Genomic DNA, 24,581 nt, shown 5'->3' on the forward strand with positions numbered 1-24,581 from the left:
TCTCAACTTATCTACTCGGATTATAGGGTGGAACCTGATTACCAATAGATCAAAGGAGCCACAACTGTATTTAATTTTCATAACCACTACACATTAACCACAAATTCACGTATGGGATCTTTTGACATCTGCGACTTGGGCGTTGTTCGTGAGCCACGAGGGTATAATTTGATTATTAAAACCAGGATCAGCATCTGCAAGCACAGCAACAAAATGAGATCAAATCTTTCACAAAAAAATTTATTCCAAACTCAAATGTACTAAAAAAGGATAATCTTGTCGGCAAGCCATGTCTAGTGTTTGTCTGCAAGCAACAGAGTGTTTATCCAATTACCACACATCAACCCCAAAATGTACTCTAACAATCACCAAGCTTATCCAGTTGCATCAACCCACTCCTTGTTTACTCTCTCTCAGGCTGGGGTGATAACGCTCCCTTTTCCAATACGCTTGAACAAAGATATGTGAATGAGATATGTCCCAACGGTATTTATAGAATAGAATTCCAAATAAATATCAAGCATGTCACGTAATAGACAACAAAACATAAACAACAGGGCGTTGTCACATTCACAGTCATCTTTTCTAGACATATTACATCAGCGGCAGGCAGGAACAGCACCTACAATAACCGCTTCCACAGTGCTGGACGATCTCTTGATACAAGGAGAGCACAGGATGCCAAGTAATCAAAAGAAGGGGAATCTAAGTCATCTGGCCCAATAACATCCTTGGCCTTTTGAGTACTGCCAATATCACCAGTGAGAGACTGTGGTGCGTCATCTTTTAAGGCATCAAATGCAAATAGCCCCAATCCACAAACTCCCATTACAACGTTTGAGTTCCCCCAAACCTGTGTTATAGCTGAGTAATGTGGGTGAGCATTAGATTCTGGCAGAGAGTAAGTGTTGACTAGCCTTTGCTTGCGCATTGAGAAATGTTGCACCTCGGAACAAGGATGTTTCTTCCCTGCAAACCTCGTATTGGCACAGCCAATGTAAATCGAATCTCCACGACTGAAAACCGATTGCACACTGGCACCTATTTTCGGTATCTTAAGGCCTATACCAGATGGATTACGAAAGTCTAAGACATTTATAGAATCATGGGTGCAAAACACACCATCATTTCCTTCAGCTTCTGCAGAAGTTGCTCTGCGTTCAAAAACCAACATGAGGACTGGTAAGAGAAATGTTCCATAGCCTCTTTATACAGAGTTAATAACCAGAATAAGTATATTATTACATATATGATATTAAGCGTGGTTTCCCCCTTCTAACACTAACCCCTAATGTATATCGGCACGTCAAAAAAGAAGAAGCAGAGCAAGCATATTATTACATATATGGGAGTGCAACTATCTTTATACACGATACAATTGATGAGTAGTAAATAAAACAGTTCAATGAGAGATACATGGAATCATTAAAGGAGAAAAATGATCAGTGGTAGACAAATCATATAATCAGAGAGCATCACATGGCATTATTTCCTTCAGCTCCTAGAAAGGTGACCATTTCATACATTATCACATACTTTCAAAATGGTAGAGAACTTTTCTAGAGCATCTTCACGCATTTGTTAATTAAACTCAACAGTTACTGACCTATTCAAACAACCCATTGCTGCTAGTGATTCCATGTGTGCGAAAGAGAAGTAAGAGAATGATCAGAAGACAAGCAATGTTAAATTTCAGAATCAGGGGTTAAAATACATTAAGGATATGCCATAAACAATGAAACCATGAAGATGTTTGACAAATTGTTAATTTGGTCATAAGCAAGATAGCTCTTCAAATTTGTCACAGCTACAAAGAGCTACTCCTTTCAAGTACAAATAATGAAAAGGGAAAAGATAAACCACAGATAACATGAAAGAATTGTAAAGAAAGGATTACTCTGATAAAAAAAAATATCTCTTCGTCATCTCAGAAGCAATATGGCTCTAAACATTTCAGTGAAGAAAAACATAAAAATGGTCTGTCTAAACATTACAAAATTAAGCACCATTTGATTTGAGAATCAATGTTGCAGATATTGTCATCTCTTTCTCCAGCTTTAGGAACGAACTTAACAATTTATAAATCATGTCTTAAGATGTTGATGAAATCTTGATGTGGCTTCTTTTTAGATGTTTTCGCATTTGTGATATGTGTAGTTACACACACACACACACAGTATAATGACAAATAGAAATGATTTTGAAGTTATCAGAGGTTTTACCTTTGCCTAACCCCACCACCCAGTTCAGCATCAGTGTTGATCACATGAAGAGCTGAGATTTTTCGACCAGCCAAAGAAACAGACAACAAGGATTGAGGATTAACAGAGTTCACATCCCACACAGAAATTGTTTCTGCCTCAGCCACAACCACTTTTCCTCTGTTTCTCCACTGCAAAGGGCTTGAATAATCCATTGCTAGCACAGGTTTCTGCACCTCCCATTTCATTATTTGTTCTCCATCTCGAATATCATGTACTTTGACTACTTTTTGAGAGCTGGCAGCAGAGATCATAAGAGGTCCACAAGGTTTATACCACCATTGTCGGGTTTCAGGTAACAATATGCTAGACAAAGCATTTCTCCGAGATGCAGTATTGTTGGGTAAGGGACCAAGTACTGTTCTTGAGGCAGTTGTTCCTCCATCCTCAATGTGAAAAGCTCGCACATCTTTGGCATAGAAATCCCATGAACAAAAGCCTGAATCAAGAGTATTCCCAGCAGATGCGGCCACGACATATCTCCCTGAGCAGCCATCAGCACCAGGTGCACGAATCATCCAGCAATCTCTCCATATATTAGGTGAGACTCCTCCTGGGGGCTTGTATACAGCCTTCTCCTGAAATAATTATTAATCATCAGTGTACAATTAAGTCTTGAAGAAAATGCTGCTGGTTTGATTATGTCATTGCATGCATCAATCTGCTCATGAAGTTTATGATAATAAACATTATCTGCATGTTACTTTGTTCACACAAACATGTTTGAATGAAAAGAGTGGCAGAGAGAGATTAAATGAAATAAGCAGCAATCGGTAAAATCAGAAAGCTCAATAAATTGTCAAAAGTGCATCTCTCTTTTTATCCGAAAAGAAAATCAGAAACAAATGGATTCAATTCTTTAGGGAAAGGGAAGGAAACATGCATGAGATATTCGGGATAGTTAAAAATGTTGTTTTTACATTCTTTAGAAATCTCTCATTGAAAATTCAGAAAATAAACAAGAAGCATGTCAGGGAAGACCTGGGATGCTGATCAGTAAAAGCTCCAAGCAAAATGGAAGTTCAATGCCAAACAGAAAATTATAGTTCTAGTACATACCTCACAATTTGCAATATCATAAAAAGAGCAGGACCCATCATCATGAGTAAGAAGAATTGACTCTCCCTCTGACACAAACCATCCTCCTGTAGAATTTTTGGTGCCTATTTCTTTCACCTCATAGACACAAGTATCTTCAGTTTCCTCGCCAATCATGATTGTATTTCCATTCTCCTGGTCATCAAACTCATCGAGTGTTTCGTCAGTTGTAAGAACAAGGTCCTCGCACTTGAGATTGAACATGTTTGAAGAGTCTTGCTTGCCTGAAACTGAACCATCACCCATTTCTTGGACCTCAAAAGACTCAAGACCCACCTTTGCATCTCTCATGGTTACTTTTTTATCCTCTTTACCAAGGGAATACAAAAGCTCGAATGCTTTTGGGTTCTCTTCAAAAGGACCAGAAAACTTCTCCCCCACCTTTAACTCGCATCCAGACTCGTGACTTTGACAACTTGCTATAGGTGCCTTCAGTGATGTTCGGTTTCTAAGCAACTTATGATGAGGAAAGAGTCTTTCTTCAAGTTCCTCGGTATTCAACCCTTTAACCGAGCTCTTCACATCATCTACCTTCTCACTTTCACTCTTCTCCACGACCACAGCTGTTCCAGTATCATTCCCGCCACTTCTTGATGTACCAGTACCCGCAACATTTCCCATTGCCTTCTCAATCCCTGAAATTTTATCTTGAATATCTGATAGTATCACCTTGGACGCATCAGGGTTATTCATATCCAACATTTCCTTTGTCTTCTTAATGTCCGACGCAATCCTCTTCACTTTTCCTTCTAAAAAAGCGAGCTTATCGTGAAGCTTGCTTGGATATTTGACACCAACCTTGCTTCCACTTCCTTCATCAATCAACCCCTTATCTTTCAGGTTCTCCAAAACCTTACCTTTCGCAGAGGATTTCTCACTAGACTCTCTAAAGCGATCAGATTTATACTCAGGCTCGGATTTCTCTTCATATAACTTATCGAATTTACAAACATTCGCAGCTTTTGAATCTAAATTTGAATCAAGCTCACTTGATTTTCTTAAATTAACTTGTTTATTACAATTATCATTCAAAACTTTAAGCCCGCAAAGTTGCTTTTTACTTTCTAATATTTTCAAATCATTTCCTTCACAAAGTCCATTCCTTTTCTTCAATTCCACACTAAATCCACCATTCTCTTTCAAACCCCTGATCCCATTCTTCTTCCCTGCACTCGACACCACTCGTTGATCACTCTCCCCTTTAGAAACCCTAGAATCCCTAAAAACCCTAATAAATTCAGATGGGCTTGGACTCCTACCTCTTGGCGCCGATGACGTCGACCACCGCATACGCCCTTCGCTACAATCTCCCACAGCGGCCTTGTCAACACGGGGCACTGGCAGGACTGAGGGTTTCTGGGCCCGAGAGTTGGGCCTGGTGGGGTTCTCTTTGCCGGGGAGCGACCCTTTTATGGCTGAATTGCGGTTATTACAGAAGGTTGAGTTGAGGGTTACGGTTTTGGTGGGTTTTTGGGCAGCTGTGGCGGCGGCGACGCCATTTCGATCTCTTAGCCGACGAGCTGAGGAGGTTGACATGGATTAAAGAGATTTGATAAATCAATAAATTATGGATATTTAAGGTTGTTCAATTGATTTGTGTACTAGACAGAAATGGGAGAGAATAAACGAATCTAGTAGTATAGATCTGTAATACTAGGACGCTATCATCACTATCACTTCTTTTGAAAGGGAAAGGTTATTTTGAGCGGGAAATGTATCCCATTTTGAGTTTTCAAATTTTTTTAGTAGGATTGTGCCTTTTATTTTATTTGATATTAGGGTTTTTTATATATTTTTTTATTATTGTTGTTCAACCTGTAGACTGTTAATCTAAGATATGATTAACTTATTTATTTTTTTATTTTGGGCTGGATGTTAAAAAATACCAATAAAAAATTAACTTGGTTGACATGATAGGTTTATCAATAATTAAAACAAGACTCAACTTGATTTTTTTAAAAAAAAACATAATTACATGATGAATATTTAAAAAAATAACTTTATGATGATGTTTAGAGAATAATTAATGTTATCATATTAGTTTCTTCATGAAAAATGCAACTATAGAAAATAAATTCTAAGTATTTTTTTTTGTGTGAACCTCAAGGAATAACTACTAATAAAATTTATGTTTTAGCACCATAAAAACTTTCCCATTTAAAATACTGTGTATAAAATAGCATGTATTTAATGTTTTTAGGGGTACGTGAAAGTGTGATAGCAGTTACTTTTCAAAGTGTTTTTTTACTTAGAAATATATTAAAATAATATTATTTTATTTTTTAAATATTATTTTTGACATCAGCACATCAAAATAATCTAAAAACACAAAAATAAATTTTACAAATAAAATAAAAATTCAATTTTTTCAAAAACATTTTTGAAATACAAAAACAAACAGGATCTTGATTAACATCATTGATCTTTGTTCCTTTTCTTCAACTCAATCTTGACAACAAACATAGTCTAATAAATACATTTACACAATATTTAAGGTGGTTGTGATTGTTTTGTAAAGTGTTTTTTTGCTCAGAAATATATTAGAATAATTTTTTTTTATTTTTAAAAATTTATTTTTGATATCAACACATAAAAACGATCAAAAAAAATTTTAAAAAATAAAACAAAAATTTTTTTTTCACAAACCTTTGTTTGGACCGCTCTTCCAAAAGAGGTAGCAGAGCATATTTGTTTTTGCGTTTCAAAAAAACTTGAAAATTTTTATTTGCTTTAATTTGATTTTTTTATATTTTTAAATTGTTTTGATGTGTTGTTATTAAAAATATTTTTTTAAAAAATAAATAAATTATTATCTCGATATATTTTTAAATAAAAAATATTATAAAAAGCAATTACAAATTATCTCTTAACATGTCATCAGACTCCGTTATCCTTTATCTATCAATCACACGTTAATTAACCATAAACAAGATGTTTCATTAATGGTTATTGGTTCAAATGGTTTGGTGCTTGTTTTTCTTGAATAAAATTTTGAATTTGAGTTTTGTTAATGAAGTATATCATTACTGGAAGAGTTTTACTTTTTAGTGAGGCGTCCCAGCTCAACCAAATTAGCTGGGATCCAATAAACTTCTAGATACCAAGATTTAAATTAAAAAAAAAACATATGAGATGTTTTAATTTATCAAAGTCAATTAAGATGAAATAACATAAATAATGTAATTTGCGGGTACGACTATTATGTCTATGTGTAAAGGCAAGTTTTTGTGAGAGTTTGTGTGGCTATGTTTGTTCAAATCTTACAAAATATTTATTTAACAAATTCACTCAAAATTATACTATATTAATCAAAGTTCATTCAAAGATTTTGTGGAGGAACCGTAATTATATCAATATTAGACCCACTTTGTTCCACAAACAACCCCCCCCCCCCCCCCCCCCCCCCCCCGGGGGGACCGAGAAAGAACACAGGATTCCTGATTACATAAAAGTTGATTATTGCTGAAGTAACGAAGCTTTTGATGGTGGTGTAATGGTATGTGTAGGTTGCAGTGTAATTATCATGGCATGGTGGTAGATGATGGGACATTGGAAGTCACTACTCATGTTTCATGATCCAGTGGAGGTTGTCGGAGGTGTTGCCGGTGGCTGATGGCATAGAAGAGGTTGCTAGTGGTGTGCTGGCTGCTGAATCACGACAGAACAAGGAGACAAGGAAAAAAAGAGTGGAGTTTTGCGGTTAAAAAGTGTTTTTATAAAATTTTGAATTTTGTATATATTTTAAATTATTTTTAAATATTTTTAGATTTCTATTACAAAGTCAAACAAATATAAAGAACTGAAATACATCAAACAATTTTCCAAAGATCATTGGTGCGAAGTTTTTAGTCCAAAGACTAATGATATTTTTACCGATAGTAAAAAAAAGATTCGTATATTTCTGCTTTTTATATAGTTAGGAGAGAGAACTTGTAGTCTTCATCGATCAACAAAATAAAATGTTTAGTTTATACTTTCTTCCGATTCATTTAATTGAATAGGAAATATGATAAAATTTTATTGATAAAATATTTAGTTAGCATTGAACTTTTTATTTATTTTTTATATGATTATCATGATTTTTTTTACTCAATATACAAATTTTACATAATTAATTTAAAATTAATTTAATATATTATTATCTTAATATATATATATATATATTTTAAATATCGCTCAAAATATCATAATCTCAATATTTAAAAAATAAATCATTCAATACACATTAAATTTTAGATTTATAATTGATTATTTTTCCCATAAAACACCTTAACATTATCTTTATATTTTTTTCTCAATTAAAAAAAGAATTCAATCCGGAACACATTACTAGCTACAAATCTAGTAATTACATTGAATTAGTCAACCACGTTATTTACCAATGAAGTTAATAAACACAATAAACGTGAATAAAATACAGTGATCTATATTCGATAATATATGAATTTTAGATGATTTTGTTTATATCTCATGTCTTTACTGACTTTAAAATTATATAGAATACATGATGCGGTAAACTAAGTTCATTTAACAATTTCCTAAAGCTGGGGAAAGTAATTTTGAAAGTAAAAAAATTAAAAATTGTTTAAATTAAGAAAATAAAAAAATAACTGAAAAAATCAAATTATAAAAAAAAATCGATTAAACCAATTAAAATTTTTAAAAAACCGACTGGTTAGATTTGGTTTTATAATCCTAAAACCGAAAAAACTGAACCGAACCGAACTCAAATAGAAAAAACTGGAAAAAAATCAAACCGAGCCAAACCGGTTTGAACCGATTTTGGTTTTTTTAAAATTTTTTTTGATTTTATTAATTTTTTTTTTAAAAAATTGAATCGAACTGAAAACAGTCACATCTAGAAAAAACAGAGTCAAGGTTGGAATTGATCTAATAATAAATATATAAGTTTTAGGGACTAATTTGTAGTTATACCAAAGGTAAATTAATGGCATAGATCATAGAAGTCTTCATTGGTGGGTCCAACGCAATCTATCCCTTGCCGGTCAGGATCCCAGGTGTCCCTGTTAGCCAAAAAGTCACTGCTATCTATGATGTGGATTGGATATTGTAAATTTGTAATGGTTATTTTTTAAAAAATAACTTTACTTCTTTTTTGTAATAGGTAAAATCAAAATTTTTTACCATTCTTGACTCGATTTGAATTTATTTATTAAAAAACAATTATTTATTTAAAAAATATTATAAAAATAGTACAGACTATACATAATTGTAGTTGTTATAAATTTCATATCTCATTCAAATTAATTAATATGTATAAAAATCAACCTGAAATTTTATAAAAATTCAATAATTAAATCAAGAGATTTAAGATCTAATCATCGTGAAAAAAAAACAAGACAAGCTAGAATAGCAAGAGAGAGAAAACGAGAGGATAAAAAGAAAAAAAAATAACAGACTATTAGGGCTTTGTTTTCAATATATTCAATATCATTAGAAATATCTTAAAAAAAATAATTTAGTCACACATTAGAATATCACCAGATAAGATCGTAATTGATTAAGAATTTTATTCGGGTTAATTACAACCTTGTTTGGTTGTCTTTCAAGTTGTAGCTAGAATCTTCTAATTGAGATTTTTGTAATAATATCAAATGTATAAAAAATAGAGTTTTCATATGTTATTGGTGATTTATTATTATTTTTTTCACTTATGTCTTTCTCTATCTTTTTCTTACCATACCAACTTATCTTTTCTATTTTTCTTAGTTATTTGATATTGAATCTCATATTTTGATTATTGAATTTTTATAAAATTTTAGGTTGATTTTTATTAACGATAATTAATTTACATAGAACATATATTTTGGTGTTGATCAAATAACTGTTATTGGGAATAATAATATAAATAAAAATAATATTCAAAAACGTTGTTGTGTTTAGATTATGCTATTCATTCTCCAAAATCTTTTACTGGATTGTGTTATTTTTTTTTTAAATGAACTCATTAATTGGTCAACCTAAAATTTAATATGGAATGGATTATTGCAAAATCCTATTTTTTTCAAATAATATCATTTTACGAGTTTTTTAAAATATTAAGTTGACCTTGATTAATTTGGTTGAACTATGGTTTAGATCTTAAACTATATCGGCTTTCAAATTGAATCTTGTAACTATTACAATGTAGAAAAAAAACCTTGATGTTTTCTTAAAACAAAATTCTACCAAAATAATTCCATATCTCTAAATTTTATCTTTTTACTTGTATTTTTATTTTTTAGGAATAATTACAAAAGCCCTTCTATAATTTGGTTGAATTATATTTTTTTCTTTATACTTTCATAAATTAAGCATTACATCACAGGCCAAACAAAAAATTTAAATAAAATGCAATATTGATGATATAATTAAAATTTGAAAAGAAAAGAAAATAAATATCTAACAATAAAGAAGTAAATCTTCCCACAGTAGGAAAATTCCACACCTTTTTTTTTTTTTTTTGATTTACGTGGGGTGTCCGGGCCAGCTTACGCGCACCACGACTATTCCCCACGGCCCGCTGGACATTCTGCAAGCCCAGGAGCAGGTAAGGCACCGCGGGGGTGACAGGCGTACACATAGAGGGCCGAACCCGGGACGGGGACGGAACAAGTCACACGAATTGACCACAGCAGTTAAACCCTCATGTGCTGGGTACACACGAGAGCTCGAACCAAGACACTCAGGCAGGGCAAAGCCTGCCAAGACCACTGAGCTACAAGCCTCGTGTGTACCTTTCTTCTTTTCATGGGTTATTACATAATCATAAAACACAATAAATAAATAAAAAATAAATTGATATCATGAGAAGCTGGGTGAGAAATTTTCCTCCCAGAAGAAGTGTACATCTTTATTCTTTCTCATTTCGTTTTATTTTCAAATTTTAATTTTAATTTTTTAATTTCGTAAATAGCAGGATCCATAATAAAGATAACACATATCTTTCCAATAACCACATCAATAGCAATATAATATATTCTTAAATATAAAAATAAATATAGAGACATCTAATTAAAAAATAGAATGGAGGCACTAAAATAGAAAAAATAAATAAATTTACTTCTACAAAAGTATGAAAAAACACAAGAAAAGAAAAAAGAAAAAAGAAAAACAAAATCTCCTTCCCCTGGCCACAAAAATTCCCACCTACTTATTCAGAAGAAAAAAGCCTTACCGCATCCAATAGAGAAAAACCATGGCATCTGTAAGCTCTCCACTTCACCCTCCTGTATTTTCTCTCTCCCCTCCTCCTCCTGCTGCAAAATGTAAACTTCCCAGCAAAGTTCACACTGTACAAAGAACTTCACCAACTCCACATGAAACTCGAACAGGACGTGACAGTTCTTATACACACCATCGACAGCGAAGTGTTGTCTTGAGGTCAGCTCTTGATGAAATTTATGTTCTGGACCCACCTCCGTCTTCGCCATATGAAGAGGGAAAAACTGAACCCATTGCTTCACTGAAACTCAAATTGCTGGTAATTGTAATTTACCTTTTTTTTCTATCTAGTTGATAACTCGATTCTGCCAACTGGGTGCTTCTTGTTTTTGTGGTTTCAATCTTATGTGATTAATATTTAATGGCCAATCTCGATGTTAGTGATCTTGATTATGGTTCAATTACTTGCTTTTCGGTATCTATGGCTTTATACTTAATTGGGTTCTTTAATTTTTAGATTCAGATGCTCTGTACTGGTTCTGGGGTGAGTGAAAGCTTGCTGTTGATTGGTTTTTTTTTTTTTTTTCTTGGGGAACATAGGTTAAATTCTCTCGCTTTTTTTGTTCGATCGATAATGGCTATCTTTTTAGCATCTTACGCTTTGACCGAGACTAAGTCACCCTTCAAGGACATTTTAAAAATGCACCCTTCATATTGGTCTATGTGCTGCCCTGAGACTTGAAACCAGAAAGTCAATGAAAGGAACAAACCTCCTTAAGAGCAAGGCCGATTCTTCATTTACACTAATCAAATCATGGATGCGTGTTTAATATGGTTAGTATTGTGTTTAGTTGTATAAGTAACTGTGACGAGGGAAAGGGGGGCGATGCTTATTGATCGGTGTATAATGCGTTCTTGGTGGTTTAAATCGATAGGATTGTGTACTATTCTGTAGTTAGCACCACATCACAGTCAATGGTGTTTGATTAAATTGACTTCCTACCACAAGAACCAGTAACAATTACATCCACCATGTATGTATTTTGCTACCTTTGTTCTCTCAGAAATCTAGAACATTCAAGCATAACTTCACTTGTACTTTCATGGTGTAAATGAGATAGAACAGGAATTATAATTTCTTTCTGACTGAAATGTGAGTGAACGCTTATTATGGGTTTTAGTTGTATAGATGGTTGTGTCGAGGGAAGTGGCAACAAATATGTGGAGTCATGCATGCTTCTTCTGTATATTGGATGACATAAAGTATTCTTGGCATCTATCAATCCTTCTGTTTCTGGTAGTGGAAAGTCATATTATTGTGTTGTATTTAGTAGGCAGTCACACTTCACAATCAATAGCATATGATGTAATCAAACTTTCTACCTCCAGGAGAACTGTTAATGCTCGCTTCCTTTCTGAATGGAAATTGCTATCGCTGTTCTCTATAAATTAAGAATACAAGTACACAAATGAGTGGCCTAGTTCTTTTCCGCTGCAAAAATGAGTTAGAAAAAGAAAAGCTCTCAAACAAGTCTCTTCTGAAGTTAAAAGCATCACAAAAACTGGAAGTTTCACATGTGCAGATTTGATTCTTAGAGAATGATGACAGTGATTTCATGGAAGAGTGTGGGGTAGAAATGCTAAACAGGGAACATATTATGAGGAATGCCTGTTTTTAAAAAAATCTAAAGTAATATTTCTAGTATAAAATGATGTCAAAAATATTTTCCTAGGAGGTGGAGTCAAAGGAAAACATGGAACGATAAATATTAATATAACTGATTAATTCTTAAAACTTCCATGTTAATTCTCACAGCTGTAAATTTAGATGCATATGTGTGTTCAGTTGCAATTTTTTTCACCACCTTTCTTTTGTATTGTTCCACTTAATTAGGTTCAATAGTTTCAATTTCGGATGCATATTGCATTCCCTATGAATGTACTGTTCGTGTAGTAAAAGGTATGTTATTTAGGTTTTGATCGAAAAACATTAGTGCATAACTCTCATAATGGTTAATTGAGACGTGGTTAAAGCAAAACTTGGTTATAAACTTTGTTGGGCAGTTAATAAATGCTGATCTTTTGTTCAACTAGGGGGTGGCTGTGTTTGGAAAAGTGGGTGTAAATATGGTTATCATTCCTTGCTTCATCTGTTGGGTACTTAATCTGTGTATTATTGGCATAAAAATTTCATTAAATATTGTTTTTAGGAGGTAAAAAATGATGTAATTTTTATGATAGTAACAGTATCAGTAAATCGTAATAGAATGATTAACCATCAATGACATGCTTTGTTATATAATAGAGAAACCACCAGGAAAACTGGCAATGTTCATTTTTCTATATAATATAATAGAGCTTACCTCTGTTCTCTTTAGATTGAAATGTAAAGTATCTACGCTTTTGTCATTTGTGATGCAAATGCTATAGAATGGAAGTTTGAACAGTATGTCTTCCACAAAGCACGTGCATCAACATGTTTCTCTTGCAAATGGACGGTTTTAGGGGAAGAATGATGGTGCTTTTGACTAGATGAGTGCAGTTAGAGACACTTGACAGGGAAACGAGGCCTCCTTGTGTTCTGTTAGGAGCTTCTAAGAGAGTCTGTTATAATATTGGAGGATTTCCATAATATTTTTCTTATGGTCATGTAGAGGAGTAATTGATGTGATGTTTAATTCCTAGAATCTCTTACATTAGTTTTCACACTCTTTATGATTTGAATGCATTTTTTTGAATAAGTTCATGTGACATTTATTTTAATTTATGGACTCATTTCAAAACACTAGAAACTTGGGCAAAATCTTGGATCCCTTTCTTTTGGTACACGAATGCCAATACAGACACACCAAGCTTATTTTCTTCCTTCTAGGGGTGCATATTCAATTTTTCATGAATATTCTTAATCTTCGCACTTATGTTTGATTGAATGCAGAGTGTTGTTTCTGGCCTGAACAGAGGTCTTGCTGCTAGCGAAGATGATCAACAGAAGGCAGATGCTGCCGCCAAGGATCTTGAAGCTGCTGGAGGACTAGTCGATCTCTCAAAGGATATCGATAAGCTGCAAGGGAGATGGAAGCTTATTTATAGCAGTGCATTCTCATCTCGCACCCTAGGTGGAAGTCGTCCTGGACCTCCCACTGGAAGGCTGCTCCCCATAACTCTTGGTCAGGTGTGTATTTTGACCACGACCTATTGATCTGCTTTTCACCTTTGCAGGTCAATTTTTGATGTTACCATTCTGTGAAACCTAGATCAAGGTGCAGTCCTTCAAGCACCGTAACTGGAGTAGTTTGTAGATCTCTTGCCACTTGACAGGCGTTCTTGCATGTTGTGAACGCCCATCGAAATGATATTTTTTTGTGTGAAGGCCTCGTCTACAATTGTTTGGTCTAAAGTAACAATATTGTGATACCGTGTGTCATGGGCAAGCTAGACGTGTGAAAATCATTTGGACTCGTGGTTTCTTGGATGTGGAAGCTACGCTTACAAGATATAATCTGCCCTAAATTTATTTTGGCTTCTTAATTAGGTCTTCCAAAGAATCGATGTCCTAAGCAAAGATTTTGACAACATCGTAGAACTCGAACTAGGAGCTCCATGGCCCCTACAACCTGTTGAAGTGACTGCCACATTGGCCCACAAATTCGAACTCATAGGTTGGCCTCTCGCTCACTTCTCCCTTCTGTATTTGGTTGTTACTCTCTTTACTGCTATTATTCCGTGATATTCTTTTCCAGTGAACTAGAAAATAAGATGGATGCCTCTGCTTGTGTGGAGAACAGGATCGGCAAAGATTAAAATAACATTCGAGAAAACAACTGTTAAGACAACCGGGAATTTATCACAACTTCCACCCTTAGAAGTACCTCGAATTCCAGATGCATTAAGGCCCCCATCTAACACTGGAAGTGGTGAATTTGAAGTTACCTACCTTGATGCTGACACTCGTGTCACAAGAGGAGATAGAAGCGAGCTTCGAGTTTTTGTACTATCGTGAATTCTTTCTCGTGCAGTACTGAAGGTTTCAGCATTCCATTAATATTCCATTCAAGGTTTTCTGTACACATGTTACTGCTCTCTGTTATTTTGTAAATGATATCATTTGGTGGTTACACACTCGAATCGTTGTATAATTGTAAAATTTTCTCTTGTAAATTTAGAACTGTCGACGACAGAATGCTCTCCGTGATCACTGCATTCCAACTAGTCTAAAATTCATGTTAGATGATCGATACAGGTCTGGCGTGTGGTGGTGTGCATCAACAACATGACACCAAAGCCTCGTTCGAGATTGTTACAAGTCAAAATCTTCAAGTATTACTAGTAATATAATTACGAGGAGACACTCTAAATATTTATTTGTTTTTTATTAAAATTTTACTTGAAAAAAGCTATTACAACTATTTATATTTGAAAAATAATCAGAAAACCATATTAATACTAAATAAAAAAGAAAAAAAAGAGAAACTATTCCTTTTAAATATGAACACTGGAAAATCTTAATAATATTGAATAGAAAAATAAAAATTCTAAACTGAAAAATATTTATTTATTTTCCCAAAAAGCAACAACATGTTGATCAATTGGCCCAATCAACAACAATTCCTAAATCTGAATTATAGTTTCTAATTAAAAGAACTATTTTCATGTTTTTTGAAGGGTTTGTGTGGTTACTTGGGATAATCTGGTGGCTGGATTGATGGCGAGCTGATGGTGAACAATATCAATGCAAAAAGGAGGGAGTTTTTATAAAAAATTTTAATTCGATCCCTACTCAAAAAAATAAATGCAAATCAGCCATTGATTGGGGTGTCAATTGACAAACATTTAGTTTATGCTGGTGCAAATTGATCAAGTTTAAGAGATAGGGACCAATAGCCAAAAACAAACACGGGAATAAAAATGTGATTTCCTATTTGTTTTTTTACAAGGGCTCATCATGCCTCTCAATTGGCTTTTTTATTTATTTTTAATTTTAAAGTCCTTACTATAAATAAATAAGACCACCAGGACCACCATCAAATCATCACAGAGAAGAGAAGAGAAGCGTCCCTCCCACCGCAGAAATAGACGTTAGAAACCATAACGGCTATATTCAATTTCAAACTTGAAAAACCCTAATTTCAATTTCCAATTTCTACTGCTATTTTCTCTCTTTCCAACTCTTCTTTAGCTCCCTTTCTCTCCCATCTCTCTATCTTCCAGATCAAAAATCAATCTTTCTCTCTCTGAAAACTGAGTTTTTTTTTTCACAGTTGCAGTCTTGAACTCTACAAGGAAAGAAAGAAAGACCCAGGAAAAACCATCAACAGACCTGAAATTTCTTGTCTTTCCCTTGAGAAACCTTAAATCTCGCAATAATTCAGTCATTCTTGAAATTCTTTCACTAACCCCTACAAAAAACAACTCAAAAATCCATATCCTTCAAAAACAGAGTCTTGAAAATTCTGAAAGCAAACACAATGGCCCCTACACCCTCTTCTTCTTCTTCTTCCTCTTCTAAATCGAATCATCCACACCTCTTAAAGACACCGCAATCAAAACATAGGTTAAATTTCTCTTCCACAAGAACCCCAAGTCTTAATCCATCTCCAAACCCTAACTCCACCGTCAAAGAAACCCCTCAAGACCACCCGATCGAAGTAATTAGCAGAATACGAGATTATCCTGACAAAAAAGAGAAACCCAATTCCATCTTGCAAATAAACCCCGACAATCAAACTCTTCGTGTCCGTGCAGACATCGGGTACCGAGACTTTAGCCTTGATGGGGTCTCTTTTTCTGAAGAAGAAGACCTCGATTCCTTTTACAAGAAGTTCGTGGAGTCGAGGATTACTGGGGTTAAATTGGGTGCAAAATGCACGATAATGATGTATGGTCCTACTGGTTCTGGGAAAAGTCATACAATGTTTGGCTGCTCGAAGCAGCCAGGCATTGTCTATCGATCTTTGAAGGATATTTTAGGAGGAGGAGAAGAGGGAAGTGAAGGGGGTGATGGGGAGAAGATACGAATTGGCACTTTTGTGCAAGTTACAGTTCTAGAGATTTATAATGAAGAAATTTATGATCTTTTGTCAACTAATAGTGGGGGTGGACTTGGAATCGGGTGGCCTAAGGGCGGCAGTGGATCCAAGGTAAACTTTTGGACAAGTTTAAAATTCGAAAAGTTTGATTAAAATTCGGTTTTGATTTGCTTATTTTTTAGTAGATATTGCTCTTTATGTTATGATTAGGGCATTATGATATCACGCTGTCTTTTTTTAGAATTGGTTCCTTGTTAACTATTGCTCTTTGTTTTTTTTATGAAAATTTTGTTCAATTTTATGGTTCATTTTTTAGTTTGTAATAAGAAATCAAGAATAACTAAATTTCTTCTTTCTGTTGTTGTACCCATACCATCTCTCTGATTGTGCCTTTCCTGAAATTGGTGTGAACAAAGTGAAACTCAAGCAACTTTCTTTAATCTGAAGAAGTGGGTTGGTGTGTGAACTAGATATCTGAAATTGTTCTTTCTGTTATGGTACCAGAATAAGTCAGGAGTTCTTAGTTCAAATAATGCATATGTACCTGTGACAGCTAAACTGTTATATAATCTTCTCTTGTGCTTGTATTTTTTGTTGTTTATGAAATTTTAATTTGAACAATTTTCTTAGCTTATCTCTCCGTTGATGATTTGCCTGGATGCATTTTTTTATTTCCCATGAGGACATTTTATGGGTTCGCCATGCCATATCAGTTCTCGGTGGACAAGATGTTATAGTGGATTATGAGGTTGTCATCATAATTTGCAGGTAAGACTTGAAGTAATGGGAAAGAAGGCAAAAAACGCGACTTTTATTTCTGGAAATGAAGCTGGGAAGATTTCAAAAGAGATCCAGAAAGTTGAGAAGCGAAGGATAATTAAGAGCACGCTTTGCAATGAGCGAAGTTCAAGGAGTCATTGCATGGTATGACTCATTTAGAACAGACTTGGATGAAAAAGTGAAACTACGGCAATTATTGTTGTTGACTGAGATTGATCTGCCTTTTCAATGGCTTGTTTGCACAGATAATCCTTGATGTTCCCACAGTAGGTGGCCGGCTTATGCTTGTGGATATGGCAGGGTCAGAAAATATTGACCAAGCAGGCCAAAGTGGTTTTGAAGCTAAAATGCAGGTAAAATATTGGGATCCATTTTGCCCCCCTTTTCTGCGTGCTGGCATTGAAAAGGAAAACTGATTTTGTGCTTCTGTTGAAATGACAGACAGCAAAGATCAACCAAGGGAATATAGCATTGAAGAGAGTGGTTGAATCTATTGCTAATGGAGATTCTCACGTACCTTTCAGAGATAGCAAGTTGACTATGCTGCTCCAAGTAATCTCCCTACTCATGTTGATTACAACTAGGTTAGTTTGTGTAGCTTGTTTGAACTCTGCTTTATCAAGTTTTCCTGTTCCTTATTTTTCAGGATTCTTTTGAAGATGACAAGTCAAAAATTTTGATGATTCTGTGTGCAAGTCCAGACCCGAAAGAAATACACAAGACAATCTGCACGCTTGAATATGGAGCAAAAGCAAAATGTATTGTCCGTGGCCCTCATACACCGATAAAGGATAAAGTTGGTGCTGGAGATTCTTCTGCTGTCATCTTAGGATCAAGGATAGCAGCCATGGACCAGTTTATCTATAAACTACAAATGGAGAGCAAGCTTAGAGAAAAGGAGAGAAATGAAGCTCACAAACAGCTAATGAAGAAAGAAGAAGAAGTTGCTGCACTGAGAGCACTTATTGAAGAGAAGGGGTCTTCAGCAAGTGAGGAGGAGATAAACATAAAAGTGAGTGAGCGTACAGAAGAACTGAAACTTCAGTTGGAAAAGAAGCTGGATGAGTGTCAAAGAATGGCTGAAGAGTTTGTTGAGTTGGAGAGGAGGAGGATGGAAGAAAAGATACTTCAACAGCAGCAGGAAGTTGAGATGCTGAGAAGGCGCTTGGAAGAAATTGAGTTTGAGCTATGTCATTCAAAGGGTGAAAACAGTGGTGTGAATGGTCCTAGGGACATTGATGGCAGTGGCTTTGCCAGAAGATTGATGGGGGTTTATGCTGATGAGGACCCTGGGATGGTGAAATCGATGGATTTAGACATGGGTGATCAAGATGCGTTTGTTCGTGATGTGAAATTGGTTGGCACATCTGCTCACCAATCTAGCAACATTGGAATCCAAAGCTTGTCTGGTTATCCTCATATAAGTACTTTGAATCAGGTGGTTGATCATGGAGTATTTGCACCAACATATGGTGATAAAGTGTGTCTTAGCACTGTGTTTGAGGAAGAAGAGGTAGAAGAGGAGGAACACAAAGTGGAAGATGAAGAAGTGGAGAAAGAAGTAATAGAGGTGAAGAGGATTGTTGATGTGTCCAGTCCGGTGATCAAATTTGGTGCTGGCTCCTTGATGTCTTCTCCTCTGAAGTTTGAGGCACACAATGATGGGTCAGAGGATAGGCACTCAGTTTCAGGGCCAGTAAATGAGCATGAGAATTCGAAAGATCCAGCCTCTTCGAGACTATTAAGAATCCAGAACATATTTACACTTTGTGGGAACAACAGAGAGCTTTGTCAACAATTCAGAACTCCTCCACCTGCAAAAAAGAGGGTTGCAGATACTGATTCCCAAACACCTCCTCCAATTTTGACTGATGGCGAGGATTATGCTCTCAAGAGTTCAAACAAGGAAAACTCACCACCGCTACAGAAAAATGTGCCTGTGATGGAATGTGGGAAAAATCATTCTGATATGATAGCTTCAAAGGAGAATTACAACCCTTTAATAGGAAGTAATGATTCACAGATTGAAGTGCATGTGAAATGGGAAGCTTCTAAAGGAAACAATGGGAAGTTCATCACTACACTTAAGGTTCTGAAGGATGCGACACTTGCTGACCTGCGGAAGCTGATTGAAATCTATCTTGCTGCAGACAATCAAGCATTCACTTTTCTTGTGCTTGGGGTAAGGTTTTATCTTCCTTTAGCTAGTCCTTAAAACAAGATAGATAACCAATCTCTTTGAGTTTGCTTGCTTGCTGCTGTTTTTTTATGGAAACGCTATAAATTTACATGTGCAGGATCCTGGTGGAGCACCAGTTCCAAGAGAGAAAGAGTCGACGGTACAGGCCATCAAACTCCCCATTTGCAACAACCAGTCCTATGGCTACTTGGCTTGCTTGCGACCAGCCAAGGGAACCCAAGGTTCGAATCGTCTCCCAGCAACCCCTCTTCCATTGACACCGGTGGAAAATAAACTACCACTGACCCCAATGCCTTGCTTGTCACAACAAGCTGTTGACTTATCTCCCAAACTAGCTGCACACCTGAACTCTACTCCCTTCATCACTCTTCGAAGGCGCTAGCTGTCATGGTGTGTATCTGATGCATTGAGTATATATGCGTATGTACTCTTTCTGGATTTTAAATGTGAATTTGCTGTCGATAAATGAATTTGGCAATCGGTCTGGGTATGTTTGGTTAATCATTCCTCTTCTTTGTTTATGCTGCTTTCGTTTTTGTCTCTTCATAGTATTTGTATCTTCAAATCTGATTGTTCCAACGCGGTCAAGGCACGGCTGTTTTAATCCCTGCATAGAGAGGGTCCTCTGCTTATCCAGTTCCATTTAATCTGCAAATTTAACAATGCAGATGCACCCAAGTTCCCTGCAAATGACAAGGGAACCAACTCTTTAAAGTGGATAACGAAATTAAAATTATTGTAAAGTGAAATTTGAAGTAACAACCACCTTCTTGTATTGCTAGAACCCTGTCCATAATTGAGTTTTGTTTCCATGTTTCAAAAGTGATTTAAAAAAAATTAAATTTTTATTTTTTTTATTTGCTTTAAATTAATAATTTTTAGTGTTTTCAGATCGTTTTAACGTGTTAATATCAAAATAATTTTTTTTTAAATATTCTAATACAATTTCTAAGCGAAAAACAATCGCTATCATACTCTCAAACATCCTATAAATATCATTGCGCTTCTTGTCCTGTAAGTGCAAGCAATTCTCTCACAAAAATCAGTTTCTTTCTAATCTTATTTAGTAGTCATAATTTTGACATTGCCATTATTATATACAAGTGTAAGCTATACAAACAAAAGAATTGCACTGAGTCTTGCATGTATCAATAGTAACATGATGCCATAAATCACTGAGTCTAATACTGCAAGGAAAACCCTTCCACTTTTGTAAGAAAGAAAAAAGAGAAGAAAGAGTCATGTTATTTAATTATTTGTTTGATAAATTGATGGAGCATTCATATTTTTGAACATTTTAAAACAATGCTGGAGAAACTCCTGTTGTCATTCCGCTCTGGACTGGTCATCATATCCGTCAATAAAACATGGGGTAAATAAGGCTACCAAAAAGCTGAAGCACAAGCTTTTGACATTTGGCTATGCAAGATAAACTTGTACGACATGAAGAGAACTAAAAAGCAAATTAAAGACAAATTGAATTATAGTTAACACTTTCATACACATTACATTAAATCTCTAACACACAAATCACTGCATTGCTTTCATCCCTCTTCTTCATAGGCTTCCAAAACAGAGCTTAGTTGGCTTGCAATGTTCTTCCTTCCATTTATAGATTCACAACCCCCAGATCCAGGATCTGAGAAAGGAACCGCTTCTTTTGAAGACTTCTTTTCTTTTGATTTTGATGACCCACTGCCTGGTGATCCTTTGGACTTTCTTCCACGAGAATGTTTTGGGATGGAGGGCTGGTCATGAGTAGGAGATTCAGCTCCAAGACTTGAGTTCTTTTGCCGTCTTGAGATTCGGTTGGTCCCCGATGATTCTCCTTTTGGAGAGTCCATTGACTTGTTCGAAGAGCGGTGACGCCTATAACTCTTCGGCGCATCAGTGCCGCGGGGGGAATTTAAAGGTGAACCCGTACAGCTAGAGGCTTGGTGCCTGGAATTCCTAGATGAGTCGGTGCTCCTTCGGTCTGGGGAATTTAAAAGTGAGCTCGCACTGCCTGATGAGCGCCTTGACCTATGCCTCGGCTTTTCAGTCTGAATTGTGTCTATTAAAGCAAAGCAACATCAGCAAACTACATTTTTTCCCAACTGAATAGATGATCCAGTAAAACCCTGCACACATTTTAATCCATAAAAACACCGATCCATGATCATTAGAAAAAGGTAAACCTTCTGCGGGTGGATCTGTTGAAAGGCTCTTCTCTTCTTCTTTAGAATTTGAAGTCAAACATAAAAGTTCTGGAGGAGAGTTAAACTCATTCATCTGCACACGCAAGGAATTATTTCTCATCAGAAAGTCTATTAGAGCAGTGACGAGGAACAATACCTATGCAAAATTTAAGGTTTTCATTTCTTTTTCTTTCGCATATTTTGTTCTCAAACTCACTGATGACTGGAGGAATAGGGACATAAGCTGATAATGTTAGGCAGCGTGTAGCCAAAGGAAGCATGAAATGGGGGTGCCTATCTATAGGAGCATAAGCAACCTAAATCGTTTTCATGGATAACTACGATCTTCAGAGGCAAAGGAAAGGAAACTTTTTGGCATACCCAGCTTGGTGCGTTTGTTGCAGATGGACCGTCGCATCCAATGTGAGCAACATGCTTTACATCTGTAGGAAATCCAATTTGCATTTCTTGTTCCTTTTCATCTGCAAAATTGGAGAAAAGATTGATGACCACAGGCATAGTACAGTACCACTACTGCTTATATCCGCCAAGTTTATTGGGAATACTTGATAAGTATTAATGCAACGTTGAGCTTCAATATTTTTTGTTCTGAAATAATATATTCTTTATGAGTGAAAAAGTAGACGTACCAAATATTTGTGAAATGTATCTTAGACCTCTCAAAAGACCTTTCACTTTGGTTGTCATTTTGGCCGAACCAAGCAATTAATTTGGCCGCGCCTGCAAAGTTGATGCGTTTGTTGAATTGGTGCTTCTGCACTTGAAAAATGGAGTAAAGCAAGTGTGTGTGTGTATCAGCAAAGCTGACAGAAGAAAATTCTTAAATCTTTCCGCTTATCCTGTCACAATATCCAGTATATTCCATCAAAATGCACCAAAATTTAAGAAAAATATCCTTGCTAATCGAAAATAAATTATGTACATCTAAAAACCTTTCTTTGAACACTGTAAAATTTGTTTCCATAATTTAATATATTCTAAAACAATTATCATCACTAATGGAAAATTCAAATCCATTAACTCACCAAGGATCACAAAACAAACTCATGACAACTTGGAGCAATCAACGTAGTAAGAACAAACATTAAGAAAACTCCCATCGAAACAAAGGATGTGCAAATTCTATAGAGAAAAACGCACCTTGGAAAAACAAAACGAAGAAGTCAAGACAATGCCATGATCTTGCAATGTCAGTGATTGCACATCAAACAATCTCTGACCAGGAACACACAGTTTGGTTCCATGAACAAGATGCCATCCCTCAACCCTAATGGATGTAAGTTCTTGGTTGTTGGCTTTGTCTCCAATCAAGAAGAGAAGAGGGATACTACGAACTGGAAAATCTCCAAATTTTGTAGTCTAACACATCATCTTTGTTTCAAGGACGCGTTTTCCTTTCCCGTCCTCTGTCAATCAAAACCAGTAGATAGCCTATTTTCCAGGCCAAATATCCAGAAAGGCAGAGCCATCTAACTTTGGGTGTTTTTCGTTACCTGTCTTTTCATAAAAGCGCGGGAAAAACGGTTCTTACTTTTGGTTTCTTCTGTTGCTCCTCTCTAATGACACATCAGCATGCAAATTTAGCAGTATCCAAAACAAACTAGAAAAAATAAATCACGAACACCTTTTTTAGAACACTTACCAAACTAATCAGGTCAGAGACATCAGAGGCTCATCGGCTATTTATCTTTTTTATCGGGTAAGAGATGACTGGGTTGGCATTCGAAGTGGAGGTCCCAATAATGGGGATTACAAATCATTACACGAGGCCTGCTGCTCATGAATGAAAATTTTCTTTTTCAAATAGTAGGACAGGAGTGTCACTACCATATAAATAAAAGATAATAAGATATACATACAATGGAGGAGAGATAAAAAAAAATGGAAATTGAAGAAATAATTTTTAATTAAATGAGAGAATTGTTATCAATTTTTGATGAATATAGATGTTATTTTAAACTATAATTAATTGTAATATTGCCATCGCAAATTCTAAAAATATAATACTACCTTGGATGGAAAATTTTAATTATATTAAAATCTGATAAAAAAATCAACAACATTATAATAAATAAATGATCTAAGTAAAATAAGAAGGATAGATAATATAAATAAATAACAAGGATAGATAATATGAATAAAGAAGTTAATAACATGAAAAAATAAAATGTCTTAAAACAAAAAAGAAATTTCCATTACAAGGAGGAATCAGAAAAAATAAAATAAAAAACTGAAAATAACAAGGTAACCGGTTTCTAGAAAACCCAGAATCGGTCTCATGATTATTCAAAAAAAACAAAAAAAACCACTATCTTACATAGCATTTTTATGGATCCTATAAGCTTAAACTCGGTCTGATTTTATCGATTTTACACAAGTCAAGTCTGATTTTACCGATTTTCGAGTTTTTAGTTTAATTTTACATATTAGATACATGTTAACTCATCAAATTGAATGTTTTTATAAGTAAACTTGCAATTTTAACAACAATGAGGAGCCTTGTTTATAGCACCCTGCTCTAAATTTGTAACTTCAGTTGCTGTCTTCTAGGATGTTCTTGTTTTAATTTATATGCAGAAATACCCTTCTAAGGTTATTATACTGTGTATTCACAACATTATCATCTACTTTTGTAATCTTAGGAGAAGCTGCAAGAAAATATGATTTCTTAAGAGTGCACTTGTATGCAGCTCTAGTATCTAAACAAAGAAACCGCTATCAGAATTGCTGTCGCAGCCCAGGGGGTTCCAAGCGTTAAATGGCATGCATTGGACTGGAGCAGAATGGCAACTTAGTTCACCTATGCTTAAGGGTGGGCAACACTGCCTTCCTCAGTGCGCAATACCTGCTCCCA

General features: G+C 35.2%; 4 protein-coding genes across 6 annotated transcripts; 2 read left to right on the forward strand and 2 right to left on the reverse strand.

The window, feature by feature from the left end:
- Positions 1-214: 214 nt before the first annotated feature.
- Positions 215-5,081, reverse strand: LOC133704535 (KIN14B-interacting protein At4g14310-like). Its single transcript, XM_062129384.1, has 3 exons — positions 3,321-5,081; positions 2,223-2,839; positions 215-1,154 (listed from the first exon to the last, which is right to left on the reverse strand). Exons 1-3 carry the CDS (start codon positions 4,893-4,895, stop codon positions 623-625), a joined length of 2,724 nt encoding a protein of 907 aa, XP_061985368.1. The 5' UTR covers positions 4,896-5,081; the 3' UTR covers positions 215-622.
- Positions 5,082-10,497: 5,416 nt separating this feature from the next.
- Positions 10,498-14,718, forward strand: LOC133705460 (plastid-lipid-associated protein 6, chloroplastic-like). Its single transcript, XM_062130679.1, has 4 exons — positions 10,498-10,842; positions 13,459-13,695; positions 14,056-14,182; positions 14,309-14,718. The coding sequence occupies exons 1-4, from the start codon at positions 10,558-10,560 to the stop codon at positions 14,521-14,523; spliced, it is 864 nt and encodes a 287-aa protein (XP_061986663.1). The 5' UTR covers positions 10,498-10,557; the 3' UTR covers positions 14,524-14,718.
- An 844-nt stretch (positions 14,719-15,562) lies between these two features.
- LOC133705459 (kinesin-like protein KIN-10A) lies at positions 15,563-20,030 on the forward strand. The gene is made up of 6 exons (XM_062130678.1): positions 15,563-16,660; positions 17,318-17,473; positions 17,575-17,682; positions 17,771-17,881; positions 17,976-19,511; positions 19,627-20,030. The coding sequence occupies exons 1-6, from the start codon at positions 15,989-15,991 to the stop codon at positions 19,909-19,911; spliced, it is 2,868 nt and encodes a 955-aa protein (XP_061986662.1). The 5' UTR covers positions 15,563-15,988; the 3' UTR covers positions 19,912-20,030.
- Positions 20,031-20,923: 893 nt separating this feature from the next.
- On the reverse strand, positions 20,924-24,460 carry LOC133704457 (CRIB domain-containing protein RIC5-like). Of its 3 annotated transcripts, XM_062129281.1 has the most exons (7): positions 23,370-24,460; positions 23,221-23,283; positions 22,868-23,133; positions 22,357-22,447; positions 22,088-22,188; positions 21,707-21,800; positions 20,924-21,582 (listed from the first exon to the last, which is right to left on the reverse strand). In XM_062129281.1, exons 4-7 carry the CDS (start codon positions 22,412-22,414, stop codon positions 21,074-21,076), a joined length of 762 nt encoding a protein of 253 aa, XP_061985265.1. In that variant the 5' UTR covers positions 22,415-22,447; positions 22,868-23,133; positions 23,221-23,283; positions 23,370-24,460; the 3' UTR covers positions 20,924-21,073. The 3 variants fall into 3 exon arrangements, with proteins under 3 accessions (XP_061985265.1, XP_061985266.1, XP_061985264.1); XM_062129282.1 differs by lacking the exon at positions 23,221-23,283 and having other exon boundaries at positions 22,868-23,220; XM_062129280.1 differs by having other exon boundaries at positions 22,357-22,481; positions 22,868-23,283.
- Positions 24,461-24,581: the final 121 nt, after the last annotated feature.

Source organism: Populus nigra, chromosome 10, assembly GCF_951802175.1.
Source record: "Populus nigra chromosome 10, ddPopNigr1.1, whole genome shotgun sequence".
NCBI classification, from domain to species: Eukaryota; Viridiplantae; Streptophyta; class Magnoliopsida; order Malpighiales; family Salicaceae; genus Populus; species Populus nigra.